At 39.7% G+C, this 23,714-nt stretch overlaps 1 protein-coding gene across 2 annotated transcripts in view; it reads right to left on the reverse strand.

The window, feature by feature from the left end:
• ARHGAP10 (Rho GTPase activating protein 10) overlaps positions 1-23,714 on the reverse strand; it is a 318,466-nt gene that overhangs the window by 142,335 nt on the left and 152,417 nt on the right. For both annotated transcript variants that reach the window (XM_059175791.1, XM_059175783.1), the window contains exons 11-13: positions 15,989-16,070; positions 13,963-14,008; positions 11,797-11,862 (exon numbers count right to left, since the gene is read on the reverse strand). In XM_059175791.1, coding sequence (XP_059031774.1) covers positions 11,797-11,862; positions 13,963-14,008; positions 15,989-16,070 — 194 coding nt within the window. The remainder of the gene's footprint in view (positions 1-11,796; positions 11,863-13,962; positions 14,009-15,988; positions 16,071-23,714) is intronic.

The following is a 23,714-nucleotide window of genomic DNA, read 5'->3' on the forward strand; positions in this document are numbered from 1 at the left end:
GGTGCATACCTTCTGCAGAGCAATCCAAGCACCTCTCTTCCTCCGGTCTCGCCTGTGACCCCCAGGTCCCAGATGCATCACGCTCTGTCAAACATCTACACTTCAACCCTGCCCACCAAAATCCTTCCCAACACCCCACACTTGTGCACCTGGCTAATTCCCCCTTGTCCTTCAGAATGCAGCTTATGTGCTGAGACCCCAGGGAAGCCCTGAGTCAGTGGTGATTCAGAGGCTGGGGGTGAGGTGGGGGGTGGGGACAGGGCAAATGAGCCCATCATATTCTCCATCATCAGATGGCAGAGACGTGGTGGCTACATGGCTTTCAACCTAGACACAATGGAGGAAAGGTGGTATAAAACAGCTTGAGAATAACCAGGTGTTTTCCCACAAAGGAACAAACTACTACAGGGCACCAGAAACTAGGCATCATATAGAACAGCAGGTAAAGGGGCTGGAGGGAAGCACACGATCAGTGAATAGCAGGCACCATGAACACGTCAGAATTTCCCTTGGATCCTTCTACAACATGCTGGAAATCTGAAATGCCCTTGGCTTCTGCCTGAGACTTGGCCATGTCGAGCCATTTTCTTATTTCTTCTCTCAACTGCACAGTTTAGGATGGAGGTTCTACCCTACATCTGCTAGACTCACACTCATAATCCCCAAAACTGCATGGATCCACGACCCAGAGCCCTCAAAAACTCTACTCTCTCAGGAAACCATCATGGCTCCGTCTACCTACCTCCTAAAAGCAGAAGGTGAGAAAATTCCTGTTTCCCTTCAACTGTTCTTATTAGAACTTACATTCTCTACAGCAGAGGCCCAGCTACCAGTGATTACGGTTCAATGCAACTGACTGAGCCCAGGAATCTACATTTTCAAGAAGCACCATTGGTAATCTTGATACATAACAACAAGCCTGTCATGGAGTTTTCTTGATATCCTCTGTTTTCCAAACTAAAATCTGAAGGTGAAATGCCTTGCAGAACTCTGATCCTCTATATAAGACAAAGTGCGAAATGTGACCCCTGCTTCATCTGCTAAATCACTGGGGTGCCTCCATGCTATCTGACCCCACTGCCAAATCTCCCATCCCAAATCAGTTGCCTGCCCTGCCGGCTCCTCCAACCTAGGCAGAATTCTGGGGCTCCTTTGCACTCAGTCATCCCACAGGTTCCTACCAAGACTAGTTTCCAAATTTACCTTAAAGCCTCCTACTCTGCTATCCACCACCCTCTAGGACTTAACCAGTTCCTTCACAATTAAATTCAAATGCTTGAGTACCTGCTTTTATACTCTTTCTTCATGCATCCTTTCCCATCAAATTGATCTTGTTCCTGTCACACTCCGTCTCCACATCTTTGCAGAGGTGTCTCTAAATGCCAAAATATACCTAAATCTAAGGAAACCTATTCCAAAACACAGTCCTCAATTATCAAAACACTGCAATCTATCGATATACATTCAAATTCTCAATTCTTGCAAACGTTAACACTTTAATTTTATCGCATGGTATATTTATATTATAAATCTCTATGTTTATTATTAATGTATCCAGTATCATATGTAACTAACCTTTAATATGTATCCTAAAGGACTAGAACAAAGCTATGTATATACTGTGACTGCTCAATAAGTAAATACTGGTTAGCTGACTGGCTTCATGTTAGATCTAGGATTTAACTGTGATAGGTCACCTATTAACTGAGGGAAGGAAAAGAACACTGCTTTATTTTTTCAGAACTTTTCTGTTTTCACTGTTTGTTTGGATTTAGGCTGAGTTATTTTTAAGAAGAAGTTAAAAGAAAAGCTCTCCACATGGCATAACCATAAAGATAATAATGGCACACCCCATTTCTCGAACACACAAGCAACCCTTCCATTAAGACAGTGGCTCCCAAACCTTGCTACATAATAGAATCACCTGGAGAACTTTTTTTTTTTTTTTTTTTAATCCCACTTCCCAGCTCATAACACATAACAATGAAGTCGGGCTGATAAGGTGGGATGGGGGAGTGGGGTGAGAGGTCCTATTTTTTGAGGAGCCCAGATGATTTCAATGTGCATCAATATTTAGGGATCATGGCTTTAGGAACGCCTTCAGCTTGGTATGCATAAGCAGTAATTTCCTAGCAGTAGTCAGTTGGCCTGAATCCATGAAGAGCCAGTACAGAGCATTTACAAATATTTAGTAAAGGCTGAAAGAGAAGGTCATCTGACTCCCACATACCCCTGAACTTCATGAGCAAACAGCTCTATGGCAATGATGAGTATGATTTGTTAACTGAGGCTGATATTGTAGTGAAACAAGTTTCTTCTTATCTCAAAAGCAGAGTAACTGCTAAAGAGCCTCACTCAGACCAAGATGTGAGCATCTGCATATGACAGTATATATTGTTCATGTCTACACAGATTACATATCAGTGTCATGTACTGGTATCATGCTAGTGCCATATATATTATCTTAGTGTCATATATATTACATCTATTGTCAAAAATACGTCGGTACACTAAAAATGTTATCTCTTCTTGGGATACTGAGAACCACAGCAGATTTTAGACATTTATTTGATGCTTTACAAATATTTCAGTGATGCCCCAATTAAGTAATAATTAAAGTGCCAAAAGTCATCTTTATGAGAACATATTAGAGAAAAAGGCACACGAATGGTTTTAATCCAAATACATGAAATGGTAGTTTTCAGATAATGATACTCATGTTTAAAACACTAAAAGCAGTGATTAGAAATAATTTTTCAGTCAGATTTTATGAAATGCCCCTGATCTTTAGGCATATAGGTCCACAAAATACAGTTGTCATTAATGCTATTCACCAAATATTTCCAGCTCTCTGTGTGTTTTCCAGAGTCTCCTCCAGAGAGTTAGTTCAACCCAAACTCTTTGGGGTCGAGTGGGGCATAAGGCTTCTATTGGCCAATTAGCTGTAAGTGAATGTAACTCGCTTGAAGGCCAAACCATTCTACTTGCTGGCCCAAAACCCTCCAGAACCATTTCCCTCTGGCACGGCAACCAGGAAACTTTAATTTGATTGGTTTGCACAGGCAACCAGGAACCAAGGTACTGGTGATGAGCAAAGCCCTCCTACCAATGCTTGAGTGAGAAATAAGTCTTGCTGTTTTAAGCCATGGGGACTTGTGTGCTTCTTATTACAGGACATAGATAGCTACTTTATTCTGATGAAAAAAGTAGGCAACCATACCTGTAGTATTAAAAAAAAAAAAAAGAGGGAGGAGTCAAGATGGCGGAGAAGTAGCAAGCTGAGACTGCTTCAGCTAGCCGGAGATCAGCTAGATAGCTTATCTAAAGATTGCAAACACCTGAAAATCCATCGGCAGATCGAAGAGAAGAAGAACAGCAATTCTGGAAACAGAAAAACAACCACTTTCTGAAAGGTAGGACCGGCGGAGAAGTGAATCCAAAGCGACGGGAAGATAGACCCCGGGGGGAGGGGCCGGCTCCCGGCAAGCGGCGGAGCAACCGTGCACAAAATCAGGACTTTTAAAAGTCTGTTCCGCTGAGGGACATCGCTCCAGAGGCTAAACCGGGGCGAAGCCCACGCGGGGTCAGCGTGGCCTCAGGTCCCACAGGGTCACAGAAGGATCGGGGGTGTCTGAGTGTCGCAGAGCTTGCGGGTATTGGAACGGGAAAGCCGGCTACAGAGACAGAGCCGACAGTAAGCTCGCAGCTCCGTGTTACCTTGAACCGGTCGCAGGCTCGGTGAGCTCGGAGCGCGGCCGGAGGTCAGGCAGACGGGAGTAACTGGGCGCTGTTCTCTGAGGGCGCACTGAGGAGTGGGGCCCTGGGCTCTCGGCTCCTCCGGGCCGGAGACCAGGAGGCCGCCATTTGTATTCCCGTCCTCTGGAACTCTACGGAAAGCGCTCAGGGAACAAAAGCTCCTGAAAGCAAACCCGAGCGGATTACTCACCCCGGCCCTGGGTAAGGGCGGTGTAATTCCGCCTGGGGCAAAGACACTTGAGAATCACTACAACAGGCCCCTCCCCCAGAAGATCAACAAGAAATCCAGCCGAGACCAAGTTCACCTACCAAGGAGTGCGGTTTCAATACCAAGGAGAGCAGCAGAATTCCAGAGGAGGAGAAAGCCAAGCACGGAACTCATGGCTTTTTTCCTGTGATTTTTTTTAGTCTTGCAGTTAATTTAATTTTTTCTTTTTCATTTTTTTTTTTTCTCGCCTTCGGGTAAAATTTTTTTTTTTTTAACTGTTACCTTTTTCTTTTTTAACGATTTTTTACTAGTTTATCTAATATATATATATATATTTTTTACATTTTTCTTAGGTGTTTTATCTTTTAAAAAAAATTCTTTTCTTTTCTTTTCTTTCTTTTTTTTTTTTCTTTTTTCTTTCTTCCTTTTTGAACCTCTTTTTATCCCCTTTCTCCCCACTCACGATTTTGGATCTCTTCTAATTTGGTTAAAGCATATTTTCCTGGGGTTGTTGCCACCCTTTTAGTATTTTACTTGCCCCTTCATTTACTCTTATCTGGACAAAATGACAAGACATAAAAATTCAACACAAAAAAAAGAACAAGAGGCAGTACCGAAGGCTAGGGACCTAATCAATACAGACATCGGTAATATGTCAGATCTAGAGTTCAGAATGACAATTCTCAAGGTTCTAGCCGGGCTCGAAAAAGGCATGGAAGATATTAGAGAAACCCTCTCGAGAGATATAAAAGCCCTTTCTGGAGAAATAAAAGAACTAAAATCTAACCAAGGTGAAATCAAAAAAGCTATTAATGAGGTGCAATCAAAAATGGAGGCTCTAACTGCTAGGATAAATGAGGCAGAAGAAAGAATTAGTGATATAGAAGACCAAATGACAGAGAATAAAGAAGCTGAGCAAAAGAGGGACAAACAGCTACTGGACCACGAGGGGAGAATTCGAGAGATAAGTGACACCATAAGACGAAACAACATTAGAATAATTGGGATTCCAGAAGAAGAAGAAAATGAGAGGGGAGCAGAAGGTATACTGGAGAGAATTATTGGGGAGAATTTCCCCAATATGGCAAAGGGAACGAGCATCAAAATTCAGGAGGTTCAGAGAACGCCCCTCAAAATCAATAAGAATAGGCCCACACCCCGTCACCTAATAGTAAAATTTACAAGTCTCAATGACAAAGAGAAAATCCTGAAAGCAGCCCGGGAAAAGAAGTCTGTAACATACAATGGTAAAAATATTAGATTGGCAGCAGACTTATCCACAGAGACCTGGCAGGCCAGAAAGAGCTGGCATGATATTTTCAGAGCACTAAACGAGAAAAACATGCAGCCAAGAAAACTATATCCAGCTAGGCTATCATTGAAAATAGAAGGAGAGATTAAAAGCTTCCAGGACAAACAACAACTGAAAGAATTTGCAAATACCAAACCAGCTCTACAGGAAATATTGAAAGGGGTCCTCTAAGCAAAGAGAGAGCCTACAAGTGGTAGATCAGAAAGGAACAGAGACCATATACAGTAACAGTCACCTTACAGGCAATACAATGGCACTAAATTCATATCTCTCAATACTTACCCTGAATGTGAATGGGCTAAATGCCCCTGTCAAAAGACACAGGGTATCAGAATGGATTAAAAAACAAAACCCATCTATATGTTGCCTCCAAGAAACACATTTTAAGCCCGAAGACACCTCCAGATTTAAAGTGAGGGGGTGGAAAAGAATTTACCATGCTAATGGACATCAGAAGAAAGCAGGAGTGGCAATCCTTATATCAGATCAATTAGATTTTAAGCCAAAGACTATAATAAGAGATGAGGAAGGACACTATATCATACTCAAAGGGTCTGTCCAACAAGAAGATTTAACAATTTTAAATATCTATGCCCCCAATGTGGGAGCAGCCAACTATATAAACCAATTAATAACAAAATCAAAGAAACACATCAACAATAATACAATAATAGTAGGGGACTTTAACACTCCCCTCACTGAAATAGACAGGTCATCCAAGCAAAAGATCAGCAAGGAAATAAAGGCCTTAAACGACACACTGGACCAGATGGACATCACAGATATATTCAGAGCATTTCATCCCAAAGCAACAGAATACACATTCTTCTCTAGTGCACATGGAACATTCTCCAGAATAGATCACATCCTCGGTCCTAAATCAGGACTCAACTGGTATCAAAAGATTGGGATCATTCCCTGCATATTTTCAGACCACAATGCTCTAAAGCTAGAACTCAACCACAAAAGGAAGTTTGGAAAGAACCCAAATACATGGAGACTAAACAGTATCCTTCTAAAGAATGAATGGGTCAACCGGGAAATTAAAGAAGAATTGAAAAAAATCATGGAAACAAATGATAATGAAAATACAACGGTTCAAAATCTGTGGGACACAACAAAGGCAGTCCTGAGAGGAAAATATATAGCGGTACAAGCCTTTCTCAAGAAACAAGAAAGGTCTCAGGTACACAACCTAACCCTACACCTAAAGGAGCTGGAGAAAGAACAAGAAAGAAACCCTAAGCCCAGCAGGAGAAGAGAAATCATAAAGATCAGAGCAGAAATCAATGAAATAGAAACCAAAAAAACAATAGAACAAATCAACGAAACTAGGAGCTGGTTCTTTGAAAGAATTAATAAAATTGATAAACCCCTGGCCCGACTTATCAAAAAGAAAAGAGAAAGGACCCAAATAAATAAAATCATGAATGAAAGAGGAGAGATCACAACTAACACCAAAGAAATACAAACTATTATAAGAACATACTATGAGCAACTCTACGGCAATAAATTTGACAATCTGGAAGAAATGGATGCATTCCTAGAAACATATAAACTACCACAACTGAACCAGGAAGAAATAGAAAGCCTGAACAGACCCATAACCAGTAAGGAGATTGAAACAGTCATTAAAAATCTCCAAACAAACAAAAGCCCAGGGCCAGACGGCTTCCCGGGGGAATTCTACCAAACATTTAAAGAAGAACTAATTCCTATTCTCCTGAAACTGTTCCAAAAAATAGAAATGGAAGGAAAACTTCCAAACTCATTTTATGAAGCCAGCATCACCTTGATCCCAAAACCAGACAAGGATCCCACCAAAAAAGAGAGCTATAGACCGATATCCTTGATGAACACAGATGCGAAAATACTCAACAAAATACTAGCCAATAGGATTCAACAGTACATTAAAAAGATTATTCACCACGACCAAGTGGGATTTATTCCAGGGCTGCAAGGTTGGTTCAACATCCGCAAATCAGTCAATGTGATACAACACATCAATAAAAGAAAGAACAAGAACCATATGATACTCTCAATAGATGCTGAAAAAGCATTTGACAAAGTACAACATCCCTTCCTGATCAAAACTCTTCAAAGTGTAGGGATAGAGGGCACATACCTCAATATCATCAAAGCCATCTATGAAAAACCCACCGCAAATATCATTCTCAATGGAGAAAAACTGAAAGCTTTTCCGCTAAGGTCAGGAACACGGCAGGGATGTCCATTATCACCACTGCTATTCAACATCGTACTAGAGGTCCTAGCCTCAGCAATCAGACAACAAAAGGAAATTAAAGGCATCCAAATCGGCAAAGAAGAAGTCAAATTATCACTCTTCGCAGATGATATGATACTATATGTGGAAAACCCAAAAGACTCCACTCCAAAACTGCTAGAACTTGTACAGGAATTCAGTAAAGTGTCAGGATATAAAATCAATGCACAGAAATCAGTTGCATTTCTCTACACCAACAGCAAGACAGAAGAAAGAGATATTAAGGAGTCAATCCCATTTACAATTGCATCCAAAACCATAAGATACCTAGGAATAAACCTAACCAAAGAGACACAGAATCTATACTCAGAAAACTATAAAGTACTCATGAAAGAAATTGAGGAAGACACAAAGAAATGGAAAAATGTTCCATGCTCCTGGATTGGAAGAATAAATATTGTGAAAATGTCTATGCTACCTAAAGCAATCTACACATTTAATGCAATTCCTATCAAAGTACCATCCATCTTTTTCAAAGAAATGGAACAAATAATGCTAAAATTTATATGGAACCAGAAAAGACCTCGAATAGCCAAAGGGATATTGAAAAAGAAAGCCAACGTTGGTGGCATCACAATTCCGGACTTCAGGCTCTATTACAAAGCTGTCATCATCAAGACAGCATGGTACTGGCACAAAAACAGACACATAGATCAATGGAACAGAATAGAGAGCCCAGAAATAGACCCTCAAATCTATGGTCAACTAATCTTCGACAAAGCAGGAAAGAATGTCCAATGGAAAAAAGACAGCCTTTTCAATAAATGGTGCTGGGAAAATTGGACAGCCACATGCAGAAAAATGAAATTGGACCATTCCCTTACACCACACACAAAAATAGACTCAAAATGGATGAAGGACCTCAATGTACGAAAGGAATCCATCAAAATCCTTGAGGAGAACACGGGCAGCAACCTCTTCGACCTCTGCCGCAGCAACATCTTCCTAGGAACAACGCAAAAGGCAAGGGAAGCAAGGGAAAAAATGAACTACTGGGATTTCATCAAGATCAAAAGCTTTTGCACAGCAAAGGAAACAGTTAACAAAATCAAAAGACAACTGACAGAATGGGAGAAGATATTTGCAAACGACATATCAGATAAAGGACTAGTGTCCAGAATCTATAAAGAACTTAGCAAACTCAACACCCAAATAACAAATAATCCAATCAAGAAATGGGCAGAGGACATGAACAGACATTTCTGCAAAGAAGACATCCAGATGGCGAACAGACACATGAAAAAGTGCTCCATATCACTCGGCATCAGGGAAATACAAATCAAAACCACAATGAGATATCACCTCACACCAGTCAGAATGGCTAAAATCAACAAGTCAGGAAATGACAGATGCTGGCGAGGATGCGGAGAAAGGGGAACCCTCCTACACTGTTGGTGGGAATGCAAGCTGGTGCAGCCACTCTGGAAAACAGCATGGAGGTTCCTCAAAATGTTGAAAATAGAACTGCCCTATGACCCAGCAATTGCACTATTGGGTATTTACCCTAAAGATACAAATGTAGTGATCCAAAGGGGCACATGCACCCGAATGTTTATAGCAGCAATGTCCACAATAGCCAAACTATGGAAAGAACCTCGATGTCCATCAACAGATGAATGGATCAAGAAGATGTGGTATATATACACAATGGAATACTATGCAGCCATCAAAAGAAATGAAATCTTGCCATTTGCAACAACATGGATGGAACTAGAGCGTATCATGCTTAGCGAAATAAGTCAAGCAGAGAAAGACAACTATCATATGATCTCCCTGATATGAGGAAGTGGTGATGCAACATGGAGGCTTAAGTGGGTAGAAGAAGAATAAATGAAACAAGATGGGATTGGGAGGGAGACAAACCATAAGTGACTCTTAATCTCACAAAACAAACTGAGGGTTGCCGGGGGGAGGGGGTTTGGGAGAAGGGGTTGGGATTATGGACATTGGGGAGGGCATGTGATTTGGTGAGTGCTGTGAAGTGTGTAAACCTGGTGATTCACAGACCTGTACCCCTGGGGATAAAAATATATGTTTATAAAAAATAAAAAAATTAAAAAAAAAAAAATGACAGCCATGATAACTGATTTGGAGGAAATCATTAAGAGCAATATTCCTTTAAGGAACTTAAATTTTAGGATAAAAGCCTCAGAGATTCTACAATGCTTCTCATCATTTTTAATAATATAATCTGACCATTGATTGTTCTAACATTGTTATTAGTCTAATATTCCATTAAAAGCAAAAGACTCCATTCAGTAATGGAAGACCTTTAAGAACAAAAGATTTGAAAAAGAAAAACATACGCTCTTTGTTATTTTTAAGTGAGAAAATCTAAATTAAATTGTGTAAACTTGGGGTGCCTGGGTGGCTCAGCCAGCTAAGTGTCTGCCTTCGGCTGAGGTAATGATCTCAGGGTCCTGGGATTGAGCCCTGAGCTGGGCTCCCTGCTCAATGGGGAGTCTGTCTGTCCCTCTGCCTGCCCTCCACACTCTCTCTCTCAAATAAATAAAATCTTTAAAAAAAAAATTGTGTAGACTCATTCTTCTGCTAAAAAATCCAATAATCATAAATTTACAATAAAAACATATTCAGTACAGATTCTAGTATGTATATATTCCATTCGACGTATCTAACACTCCATAAAGCCATATCTACACTCCATAAAGCCACATCTACCAATCAGAAAGCATTCAAGGTAGATTTTAATCAGTTCAGGCAGAAGCCAGTATATATAAAACATATCCTTTGGGGAAGGAACATAATTTATCAAAATAATAAGCACACAAGTGATACAATTAAGGTGCTTCACTTCAGGAGCTCAGGGGAAAGAGAACCATGAATGATGAAATGAGAGATATGAAAATCACACTATTTTTATCTAAATTTTGGAAATGTGTGAAGCACTAGAAAAATGAAGAAATCTGTCAGCTCAACTTGAGGGCACGCTGAAATGAAGGAAAATCTGTTCCAGCCCAAATTGCCACTCTAGGAGAACACAGGAGAAAAGGCAATCTGTGGCTTGGGCTTTTACTATCGATGGGCAAATCCCCAAATCATAAAGCGGCTGGTCTTCTTCTGTCCTCTGACACTCTCATTTCAGACATGGCAGGCACCTGGCTTCACCACAAAGACCTTGTTTTGAAAGAAAGTATAAAGGCAATGCCTCAACCCACAGAGTCAGCCAAGCCAGGACTGGGATATGCAATATGTGAGAGTGAATTAAATATCCATTTATCCATACTTCACTAGGTCTCTAAACAAAGAGAAACTCGACCTCCCGAAGGAGCCTATTTTGTAATGTTCAATATTCCATTCCTTCGAGGTCTGCTACCATGCCTGCAAAGTGCAAGGGCCCTGTTTTTTGAGGAACTACAAAGAAAAAGTTTCTGGTAAGGGGAGGGAATAGTGTTCCTTAAATTTAAAATGGAAAGAATCCAAGTATTTATCAATGGGCAAATGAGTGAACACATTATGGTAGATCCATGTAATGAAATCAAGCCTAGCAATAAAAAGAAAGGAGCTAGGGATACACCCAAAGAGATAAGACTCAAAAGCATTATGCTATAGACAAAAGACTATACATTACGATTCCATTTATAGGAAATGTAAATTTATAAATTTATATTTATATTATATATGAAATACAAATTTTAAAAAGGAAGAACTAAAGTGACAGAAAGCAGTCAGTGGTTGCCAAGGGCCAAGCAAGGAGTGGGGATTGTCTACAAAGGGGCACAAAGGAATAGGGGAGGGGAGGAACGCTAGAAGTCTTCTATGATTGTTACTTCTGTGTTGTGGCAGGTACACAACAGTACATTTATCGAAAGTCACCAATTTCTACAAAGTCGTGAATTCTTTTTCATGTAAAGGACACTTGGATGAAACAGACTTTTTAGGAGGCCAACAAGGCAGTGGAAGGTGAGACTAACTTAATAGTGAACAAAAAGCGATTCAGATTGGCTGTCCAGCACTGCTGATTCTTCAAATGCTGCTCATTTCAGCTCTGACTTCAAGTCTCCATGGGGGTGGGGGGAGGTAGAAATATAAAAGTAAACAGAAAGGAAAATCCCACCCTGTCATGATAAAAGGACAGCTCAATTTCTGACGACCAGAATGTACATTTTGCATTGATGTATTCCATGCTACACTCAACCATGCAACAGGCATTTTAAATGATTCTTAGATTTTACATACCTATAGCCTTTCATGAATAAAATGATTCAATCATGTTACCTCGTGTTTCAACTGCACTGATACATTTTCTGAGAATTGTCAATCCCATCTTATCCAACTGTGCACCTAAAAGAAATACAGTTATAAAATATTAAGGGCACAATGAATTATTTACGTTTCTCTTCTTTACAAAAATAGAAAAAATTATTTAAATCCAATTTAATTTTTATTTCACTATTTAAAAAAGCTAAAGGCTGTGTGTTCCCTGTTTAAATAATGTAAATGAGAATTTCATATATTTAGAGAAGCACTTACTGGAATACTAGGACATCTATTACCAATAATTTGTAAATTTATAATATAAAATAATTTTTATATTAATAAATATAACTTATTTTAAGCAGTGGAAAGAATGTGGTACAAATCTTTAGGGGGGTGCTTGCTTCCGCAGCACATATACAAATCTTTAGGGGGAATCTATCTAAAGGTGGTTAAGATACATTTTGCCACAGTTCTACCACCACCTCAGGATTTTTTTTTTTAAGTTATATATAAGTGAAGTAAAATACTTGACAGAAAAATAACACAAAACTTTTTTTTTTTTCTTACACCTAAAGAAAAAGATTTTTAGGGGTACCTAAGTGGCTCGGTTAGTGAAGTGGCTACCTTCAGCTTAGGTCAAGACCTCAGGGTCCTAAGGTGGAGCCCTATGAGGGAACCTGCTTCTCCCTCTGCCCCTCCCCACCCAGGGTCATGCTCTCTCTCCCTCAAATAAATAAAATCTTTAAAAAAATTTTTTCAGCACTTCTAAGATTATTATTTGGAGGAAAAGAAGGTATTATTTGGGCCATGAGCTTGAAAAAGAATTTCACATTTCATGCCATGTTCTAAGTGTTTAGTATTTTATTATTTTCACAATGAATTTAAAACAAATGATGCATGTAGCAGAAAAATTTATTTTTAAAATTTCCTCTTTTTTTTTTCTAATATAGATGCTTGCCTGTGATTAGTCTGGCACACTGGAGTATCCTAATAAAAGATGTTTCTTGTTTCAAAAATGAAATCAGAGAGGTGAATGAATACATGAGTCTATTTAGAACGAGGGAACACTAATATTAACGCTTATCTCTCAGAGGCAATAGCACAAACAATCCATGAATATAAACTGTGCAGGTTTAAATGCTAAGGTTGAAGAGTACTTTAAGGAGAACAACTGAGCAGTGGTTTACTGTTGAAGGATCCACTCTTCACAACATCTTATGAAATGTTTAGCAAAACTATTTTTCAAAAAAGTGCATGTTATTATTTCTCTATTAAAAAAAAAAATATCAGAAAGGAAGGGGGGAAGGAGATAAGGAATGGGAGGAGGGAAGAAGAAGAGGAGAAAGACAGGGAGGGAGGAAGAGAAGAGGGTAAGAAAGCACTTCAAGTAGGTTTACAACCGACAATTTTCAATGGTAGGCTCGAGATGTCTTTTACTCAAGCACTGGCTCAAATGAAACATATACCATGGTAATTTTGAAATAGTGTGTTAGAGAACATAAAGTTTCCAAACTGTACACATGTGATAAACACAGCCTTAATTTCTCCAAAAATATCCAAAGTAAATTTACAAAGAATCCAACAACTCTGATAATATTTTTGTTTCATCCCTGTAAAAATCAATATCAGAGAGCGAGGCTGTATGTTCCTCAAGCTCATACAACACATGTGAAGATCAATGTCCTAGAATATCTGAATTTGTTTGATTGCTGTTATTTTCTAAAGTGCAGTGATTTGCTACTTATATAGTCCATACTCACACTTAAAGGATAAAAAAATATCAAGGGTCAGGGTGAGGGGGTTGCAAACAGGGGACCTGATGAACAGCTCCAAGGGAGCTTATAATTTAGGAAGCTGGAAGGTGCATCCCTGAAACTGCTACATGTATATTTACAGCTATGAGAATAAATAACAAAGTAGGTTGTGGAGGAAGCATTTTGGGTTTTGTAGAGGAAGAGAAGAAAAAAAAAGTCAGAGATGGAAAAGAGGAAAAGACTAATGAGGATTACAGCAGTCCAGGCAAATCTGGGTCAGTCCCCGGTAGGTCAAAGAGAATCCATATATTATTTGGAGGACTAGCTTAGAGGGTACAGAGCACTCAGCAACAGTCTGACATCAGTAATGAAAAAGAACGAACTCATGAAAAGGGGGAACAAATGGTCCTTTTCATGAATTAACACTTACTTCCTTCTGGTCTTGGGATGATGGCTCTATTAAAACTGTGTAACAGCTAGTAAAAGAGAAAAAAGGAAAACAGTATTTTTAACACATTAATGTAAAGTCTTCAAGTAAGCATACCTAGGACTATGCAAAAAAAAAAAAAAACCCACATCAATACTGGTTAATTGTATACTAATGTGCTCAAATACTAAGATAAGTAACAATAAAGGGCATCTCTGAGTCAACTTCGTCTCTTACAGTAGCAAAAGTTAAGATGAAGGAGCTATGACTCTTTAGGAACTCACTGGAAGTTTATGTAAATTTCAAATGCTCACGTTTATAGGTACAGAATGACAAAGGAACTGCTGCATTCTAAGCCATAAGATGAAGCTCATTTTTTTCACCACTGTTACTAAAATCTGGTATTTCCTTAAGAGATGACTCTTGCTCGTAATTTAAATGACTATATCTGAAATAGCTAGGTGCTAATTCCAGGCTGCCTCTAAGAACTTGAGCACTGACCCATTATTTGCAAGGCATATGTAACACCTGGGGGGGAAAAAAAAAAAGCAACCTTAAGTGTCCTCACATAAATATATAGCTAAATATTTTCTTTCTGCAGATTTGCCTTTGTCTGTGTATCTCAAATTAATTACTTGTTTCTTTGCTCTAAAAGAGAGGTTATATATGTCTTCAAGGTTACACTGCCTTTGACAACAGATTTATTTCTCAAAGACTTAGTCATGTGATCTTTATGCTACCCAAAGTCACTTTCCAAAGCACTTCTTGAATCTCTGGGGAGATAAGTCCTAGTCACTGCATTGCCTTTTCTAGAGAGGATCAGTATAATGTGTTGGGGATCTCAGTAACCAGAAATGCTGTAAATACTCCTGATTCCTAGCTAAAAACCTCAAGGACAAGACAAATAAAACTATGGAGGCTAAATGTAGGTCAAATATAATTACAGGCAAATTGGATTACTACATTTTTGTTTTCTCAAGCATGATATATTCTCCTTTATAGCATGTATTTTTAACACATATACTTTGGGTTTTCATTTTTCAAACACTGAACCTGGACTGCCACACACACTGTGGCCCAGCTCCCTGGCCCCCATACCCTATACTTCAACCAACATGTCTGTGACCATCAGATAACATTATCTTTTGCCAGTTTCACAACTCTATTCTGACACCTCTCCTTCTCCTATATATGACCCCTCTTTCACATTGCAAGGCACTCTTTCCCTTTCTTTAAACCCTGCTAAGATGACGAATGCTTTCCAGTTAAGCCCACCTCATTACCTGCACGGCAGTTTACTTAGAGTCATAATACTTTCAGCAGAGTTTATTTAAATTGGTTCTATGGTGTTTTCTATAATTATTCTAAGTCTCCAGTTCAATAGGTAATCTACCAAATTCTCAATTCCCAAAGGCCTCTGAAACAAAAGGGGCCACTGAAACGAAAGCTGTGCTTGAATGAAGTTGCAAACAGACTGAGTTCGTGTGCCTCTGGATCTCTACCACGACCTTTAATTTATTCTTCACACCAATCGCACGAGGTGCGTTCACTAAGGCTACCTTTTCCTGCATACCCTAAACAATGAGCCTGAACCAGAAACTGTTAAATCAAGCAAAATAACTACAGCAGTCGCTCATTGCTCCATATTTACTGTTGTGTCTCCACTGAGATCAAAATGAACCGCAAGAATTTATTGAATTCATCACCCAAAGAACTGTCAGGTAAGAAAGGGGAAAAAAAAAAAAAAAAAAAAAAAAGAGCATTTTCACGACTCCCTCAAGCACAGCAAATCTGAGTGGCAAAGTCAAGAAAAATCAAAAGTAAAATCTAGGGACACACAGGTCCTCCGTGGGCGGCTGCAACCTTCAGCCAAACGACTGGAACGCAGAACACTTTCAAGAGGACTCAAAACACCAGCGTCAGCGGGGAACTTTTTTTTCCGAATACCATAAAGCAAAAATCCCATAAAAAGGAATACAAGTCAAAGTTGAAGGAAGTGGACTACAATTCCGCCAGTGAGGGTTCTTACAGCTTCTTTTCCACCCAGAGCTTCCAACCACTGCTTCCGTTCCTCTTCGGAGAACGCCTGCATGGTCAGAGCAGCGCCGGGCCTGAAAGACACCAGGAGATAAGGCAGGTGAGCCCGGAGCCCGGACCTGGTAAAACAAACCTCTTTTACACCTTTTCTCATGTTTTACTGTGGGGAGAAACAGGGGTGAGTGTTTAATTGCGACAGAAGACACATAACGTACAATGTACTGTCTTAACCATTTTAACTGCACAGTACGGCTGTGTTGCGTACGCTCACGTTAACAGGAATCCAAACCCCAGAACCCTTCATCTTGTAAGACTAAAACTCTGTACCTATGAAACCACGCCCCTTTCCCTTCCTGCCCAGCCCCGGACACGCTTCCCTTCTACTTTCTGTCTCTATGACGTGGGTTACTCCTAGGTAACCCTTATAAGTGGAATCATGCTGTGTTTTCCTTTTTGTAACTTGCTTGTTTCACTTATTATGATATCCTCCATTTTCATCCATGTTGTATCATGTGTCAGAATTTCCTTCCTTTTTAAGGCTGAGAAATATTCCTTGGTGCGTATGCATTGCATTTTGCTTATCCACTCACTTGTCCATGGACACCTGGGTTGCTTCTACCTCTTGGCTATTCTAAGCAATGCTCTTGTTAGCATAGGTGTACAAATCTCTCAAATCTCTCACCTGTCAGTTCTTGTAGGGATATAGCCAGAAGTGGAATTACTGGGTGTGACATGATAAGAAATAACCCATTTGGTCTCTGACTCTGTTTCCTGGAACAAAGCTCCTAATACTCTTGGAATCTCCAAAGTAAACGTCATTTTATATACTAATGAGATAACAGAGCTGGGAGCTTCAGGACAGCCTCGGCATGGGGGCTGGTTGCCCAGGGAAATGTGCGACTAGGAGATTGGAACTTTTAGCCCCACTCCCCGACACCCCTCCCAGATGGGGGAAGGTGCTGGAGATTGAGTTCAATCACCAATGGCCAATGAGTCAATCAACCATTCCTATACAATGAAGATTCTATAAAATACTGCAAGTATCAGAGAGCTTCCAGGGTAGTGAAAACGTGGAGGCACTAGGAGGGTAGCATGTCCAGAGAGGACATGGAAGCTCCAAGCCCCTTCCCCTATACCTTGCCTTAGGTATCTCTTCATCTGGCTGTTCATTTATTTCCATTAGAAAATCCATCATAAATTGGCAGAAGTAAACAGTCTTCCCGAGTTTTAGGAGAGCTGTTCTAGAAAACCATCAAACCCAAGATATGAAACCCCCAATTTATAAGCGAGCCCTTGCTCTGAAACGTCTTCATTAACTTGAGGTAGTGCCAAAATTAAGTTAAGCTTTAGGATATTCGGTCTCTGCAGAGAACTGGAGACTTGCTGGGTATGGTAAAACCCACATACTTGGAGTACACAAGTATCATTTGGGTAGGGAGAAATAATTTTGCCTCCCACTGGCTCAATGGTAATTCTGTTTTTAATTTTTCCAGAAACTGCCACACCTTTTCCACAGGAGCTGAGCTATTGTGCCTTCCCACTGACAGTGCATAAGGCTTCTAATTTCTCCACAGCCTCACCAACACTTGTTACGTTATATTTTTTTTTTAAAGTAGCCATCATAATGGGTGTGAAGTGCTAGCGATGACTAAATTTTATTTATAAACGAGATACATGCTTAGTGTTACCCAGGCACCGATAGAGTGTAAAACCAGAATAATCATTTTCCACCCCATCCCAATTCTATGTTCAAGAAGGCAGACTGTTCACCATTTGGTGTTTCCTTCATATTTTTTTAGAGCCCTGTGTTGGTCCTCTGGGCCAAATTATCTCTCTCCGTTCAATTTGTTCAAAGATTCAGCCAGAAAAACTCTTTATACCAGGAAGAAATAACTAGGTAGAAAAGCCACTGATAATGCCTCTTCACCTGGGGCAGTTTCTCGAATGAAACAGATTTTGAATATCTGATTCAAATATTATGAATTAGTACTCGAAAAGAACTTTTCTGGCAAAGAATTAAAAGGCAAAACACAGAAAACTAGAAATGAAAGAAGATGCCTGAAACAAAAAGTAAATATTAATTCCTGTTGGACACAGAATATACTTTTTAAAGTTATCACTCTTGTGGGAGTATTTCGAAACTCAACTTTTAACTAATGGATCATCTTTTTCAAGTAAAGCAAGCAGTAATAATCAACTGTAATTCAATCATCACTGCAATTTTTATAAAGTACTATAAAGTAAAAAGTCCTCCAAAAGCAACGAGCCAAATGTGAGTAAGTCGTCTTCCCCACCCCCACTCACACGGGCATTGTGCTCTCCCCCCACATGATCCTTATACAGCACAACAGAAGTTATCTGCTTAGGGTTCACTACAAAGTAACTATAGCTACAACTGATAGGCTCTTGTCTACAACCATATTCTCCAGACTGAAATTTGGAAGGGGGCGGGGGGGAAATCATTACCATTCCCCCACCCCTAAATAGCAAAATGACTTTTAATTGTCTACCCGACACTTTTTTGTCGTGATTCCACTCTTCCATCACCTTGGCACCACACAGTACAGACCCAAGGTCCCACCTCCTCCCGCTCTACTATACACAGCATCTTTTTGGAGCAAGAATCAAGGCAAGATGCCCAGACAACCAGTCTGTTTCAAGAAGTTCCTTGACTGGGACGTGAAGATTTTGGCCCTTATTCTTAGTAACCCACACTGGGCTCAAGGGAGTTAATTAAAATTGTGAGGGAAAACTTCAGATGGCACGAATGTTTTTCTTTACATTCTTTAAGTGATAAAACAATATTTACATATGGGGGGTCTCACGTCTGCAAGAATGCTCCATTCTTGTCAAGAAGGAAAAATATCTAGATACCTCTCTAAAACAGAGACGTATTCAAACATTTAGTATGTAATTAAGGGAACAAAAATATAAAATGAGATGTGGTAGCAAATACATAATAGAAAGCAGACAGCTTCTCTAGTCCAGGAATGGCAAAATCAGCAGAGAAAATGGGACAGAAGGCCAAACAAGTCAACTTCTATCACAGAAAGACACAGAGCCTACATTCAGTTCAATAAACATTGAGTGAGCGCTTACTATGCTTTAGAACTTGTGCCAGGAGCACTGGGCATTATTTATCGAATACTTACCATGGGCTAGGCCCTGAGCTGGGCCTCCCACCCACAAAGGGCTTACTGTCTAACAAGAGAAAGAAGAAGTTAAAAAAAAAAAAATTACAAATAATCTATTAATTACAATTATACAGAGTCCTGCAAAAAGTCAGCTACCTAGGAGAAAAAGAGGGAGTAATAAAGACATCAGAAGATGTATGCCCAAATACAAAAGCGTTCAACTTCAACGATGTTCAATTGTCAAGAAGACATGACTGAGTTCAATTGTTGTCAAGAAGACTTGACTGTGGCTAATTCGGCTGCCAGTCTCTGAGGAAATTTCAACATTCAAGGTGCTATAGGGGGTTAAGAAAGAGAAAGATCTTACCTAGCCCTGGAAGTCAGGCTTCCTTGGGAAAGGGACATTTAACCTAAGGCCTTAAGGATACACAGGCCAGGGACGCCTGGGTGGCTCAGTTGGTTAAGCAGCTGCCTTCTGCTCAGGTCATGATCCCAGCGTCCTGGGATCAAGTCCCACATCAGGCTCCTTGCTCGGCGGGGAGCCTGCTTCTCCCTCTGCCTCTGCCTGCCATTCTGTCTGCCTGTGCTCGCTCTCTCCCCCTCTCTCTCTCTGATAAATAAATAAAAAATCTTTAAAAAAAAAAAAAAAAAAAAAAAAGGATACACAGGCCATGTCAGAGCAACCAGGGCCAGAGTTATCCCCCAAGCCGAGAAGGCACACAAAAGAGAAGGAACATACCTTGGAGGAGCTGGGTCAGCCTCATCAACTGTCCTCCAACCCAGCTGAAGAGGAGCACAGGGGAAAGCTACAGAAGCAGCCTGGGGGTCCAGCAAAGGGATCCTTGGCTATGCAGAGGATTTGATTTATCCTACATGTCACCAAAGGTTTTTAGTAGGGGAATAACACGAGTGAAGGTGTATGTGAACTCAGGTGCTGGGTGGAAATGGACTGAAGACAGGCAAGAGCTGGCTTCAGAGGCTTGTTAGCAGAATGAGGGGATGAGTTGGAAAGGCACAAATGAAGGAAAATATGCAGGAACTTGGAAATAGGTGGCTACTTCTCTATGCTCTAGGCACCACCACCAACAACAAAATCAACAGTGAAGGACAGGTCAATTACAATGTTTCACCAATAACTAGTAAATAAATAGTAAATATGTAATACAATAAATAGTAAAGGGAGTCCATGAAAGTCAAAACAACTGTAGCAAATAAGGACTTAATACTTTTACCCTAAAAAACAAAAACAAAACAGACACTGAGGCCTGATGAGATTCCTACGTTTTCTACTTACTTTTTTGTTTCCCCCTAAGATTCTCCATGCATATGTGAGGGGAAATAACATTTACTACACATAGATGGTTGGATATTCATGTAGAGGGGCAAATAGAGATGTTGGATAAGAGAAACGATGTTGGATAAGAGTAACTTGAAACACAAGAAAAAAGTGTTGAATGATGAAAAGTCTAAAGAGTCATGAACTAGAATTACAGATCGCATAGTAAGCAGGGGGCGGAGGGGGGAGGACTGCCAGGCTTCCAGTGAAATAGCCAGAGTACTTCTGTATAATACCCCAATGCATAAAAACCAAAGTATTATTATATGCCTTGTCTCCAAGCACAATGACTCAAACTTGAGCCACCTAGCCCTTCATGGAATACAGTAGAAAAAAAACTAACTTACTGAAAGATGAGAGATTAAATAGAAATATATCACCTACAAGGAGAGGAGCCTATTCCTATTTGCATTTTGACAAATAATAGCATGGTAACTCAAAACAACTCCCCCTTGGAGAATTAATTCATCACAGTACACAGGTTCAGAACACTTCAACTTGTAACATTACAGACAGGGATCAGTCACTAATACTACATAAAGCTGGGTTCCCGTCCTATCACAGAGATGGCTCACATTCATCCCCCATGGCTCAGCCCTCACCTCTAAAACACTAGTGTAGGAAAATTAAAAAATAAAACATGCTTTAAATATTTTTAATTTCTCAAGTTTCTTTTACTAATCAATTGCTAGGAAACCCTTTTGCAAATATGAGACTTTAGGAAACAGTGGACACATTTTAAACTACAATATTAACAACATCTCACTGTTAAACCAAACCATAAAAATTCCTTAGCTTCTGAAATAAAGACATGTTTTATTCATGAAGTTTACTGGATGCATAGAATGACACAGTGAATATATGGATAGCAAAGAACAGAAAATTCTAGTGTGCTAGAGTATTCCCAATTGCATCTTCATTCCATGGAGAAGCTACGGTAACATCAGTGATGCCACTGGAGCTGGAACTAGAACTGACACAGTTGTAATTTTTGGTTCATGGAGCTGACACTGCTACCGTGTACTACGTGGTCCACTGAGGACACAATATTCTCTTCTTCATCAGAAAATTCATTTCAACCAAACTAACATCTGAAAACCTCATATGTGCCAGGCATTGTGCTAAGCTCTGAGTAATTTACCACACACAGTAAGCAAAACAAATTCTTAGCAAATACAAAAAGAACGGTGCGATTTTCATAAAGAAAAAACCAATGAGGGAAAAGAGCACCACTTGCCCAGACAGTCTATCTTTCTTTTGTTAAAACCGCAACTGTTAAATCTGTAGAGCACAAGGTAGAGAATTGAAATCTGAAGAAAAACACTTAGGTTAAGCAAGTTCTTGTTCTTAAATCAGCAATTCATCTTTTTTCCTTCACTCGTTAAGAAAATATGCATCACTCTGCACTACTGAGCACTACGGAGGCCCACACATGAGAAGCAATCTAGAGACCTATTATCTATATTCTACATTTGACCCCATATCTATTAATTCTCTTTCAACTGCATTTTTTGTAGTTCAATCAAAGCATGTGGAAGAACTTTGTTTTCCTTATATTCTATATGACAGCTCAATGAGCTTATAAATTAAGAAAATGTAAGAAATAAAAACATCCACAAGACATTTATGCGATGCCAATTAATGAGTTTTGTAAATAGAGAAGTTAAGAGAACAAACTAAGAAGCAGCTATCAAAACTTACAATGGTAACAATTAGGAATATTCTAATGTTTTTCTAAGACGAATGTTGAAAAGGAAAAGGAAAAAGCAACTGGCATGTTGTAAGTCCTGCACTAAATTTTACTATGAGAAGGGGAAAGTGCCAAAGCCAAACCAAACACTTTCTAAAGTTATAGAAACATAGCTGTCATAATCAGTTTCTTACAAAGATTCCTGGGGGAAAAAATTTTAGTACCAACCTATGAATTTTACATTTTTCCAGAAATGATCAAAGCAAGGTGCATGATTTTACTAAGGGAGAAAACTTTATAACTTCTTTCTTCTGTCCACCAAAAAAAAAAAAAAAAAAGTTTCAAATAGAGGAAGTAAGCATTGATATAGTTAGATAGTTAGAAGTATGATTATTTCCTCTATTAAAAGTGAATTCAAACCATTAATCCTTAGAGAACTGCTACTTTAGAACGCAGAAAGTTTTAAGAGAACATAGTTCTTTCCTAACAACAAAAGGATGGAGAACCTATGAAATCAGTGTTCAAATGAAGACTGCAGAACTGAAGATGCAAAAACAAAACAAAACAAAAACCTAATGAACCAAAATGCAGACAGCAACAAGCCCTTTCGTAAAGAGAAAACACACACACATGTAGACACAGCTACTTTGATCCTTTGAGAAGCAACAGGACCAAGAGGAAGACAGCAGAGAGGAGGGCAACAGCAGAACTGGAGTCTGAAAGGCAGACTTTGGGTGAGTGTGAGGGTTTCAAATCCTTATAAACCCAAGACGCAAAGAGAGTCTGAACCCATCCTCCAACTTCCTCCCATGGGACTTCATCAAGTGCTCAGGAGGAAATACAAGAGCAGAGCAAAGACCCACTCCCATCCCCTGAGGTTTGTGTGTTAAGTATGAGGGGCAGAGCAGAAAAACCTCCAGAGAAGGTCTGATGGTGTTCTCAAGTCACATGGACCCTTGAGAAACAGAATCTAAATGAAGTAACGACATAGATTCTCAGCTCAACTGCCAACTAAAGGGACAGCCCTGCACATTAGCAGTCCCACGGAAGAAAGGGCATATCCTTTCCCAGTCATAAATATTACTTACTTTCTTTCTAACTGCTCTGTTACAATAGCTGGCTTTCAACCAAAAAATTATGAGGCATGCAAAGAAGGAAAATGTAACCGAACATAGACAGAAGTTAGAAGAACCAGACTCTCAGAAATAGCCCAAATATTAGAAGCAGAAAAAATCAGACTGAACCTATGAACGGCAATATGTACATTAAAGGATCCAGGGGCGCCTGGGGGGCTCAGTGGGTTAAAGCCTCCTCTGCCTTTGGCTTGGGACATGATCCCCGGGTCCTGGGATCCAGCCCCGTGGCAGGCTCTCTGCTCGGCAGGGAGCCTTCTCCCCCCACCCCCACCCCCGCTGCCTACTTGTGATTTCTGTCAAATAAATAAATCAAATCTTAAAAAAATAAATGAATACAATCTTAAATAAATAAAGGATCCAGCATACAAGGTGGCCAACATGCATAAACTGATGGGAATTTCAGCAAAGAAATGAAAACTACT

Source organism: Mustela lutreola, chromosome 1 (genome assembly GCF_030435805.1).
Source record: "Mustela lutreola isolate mMusLut2 chromosome 1, mMusLut2.pri, whole genome shotgun sequence".
NCBI classification, from domain to species: domain Eukaryota; kingdom Metazoa; phylum Chordata; class Mammalia; order Carnivora; family Mustelidae; genus Mustela; species Mustela lutreola.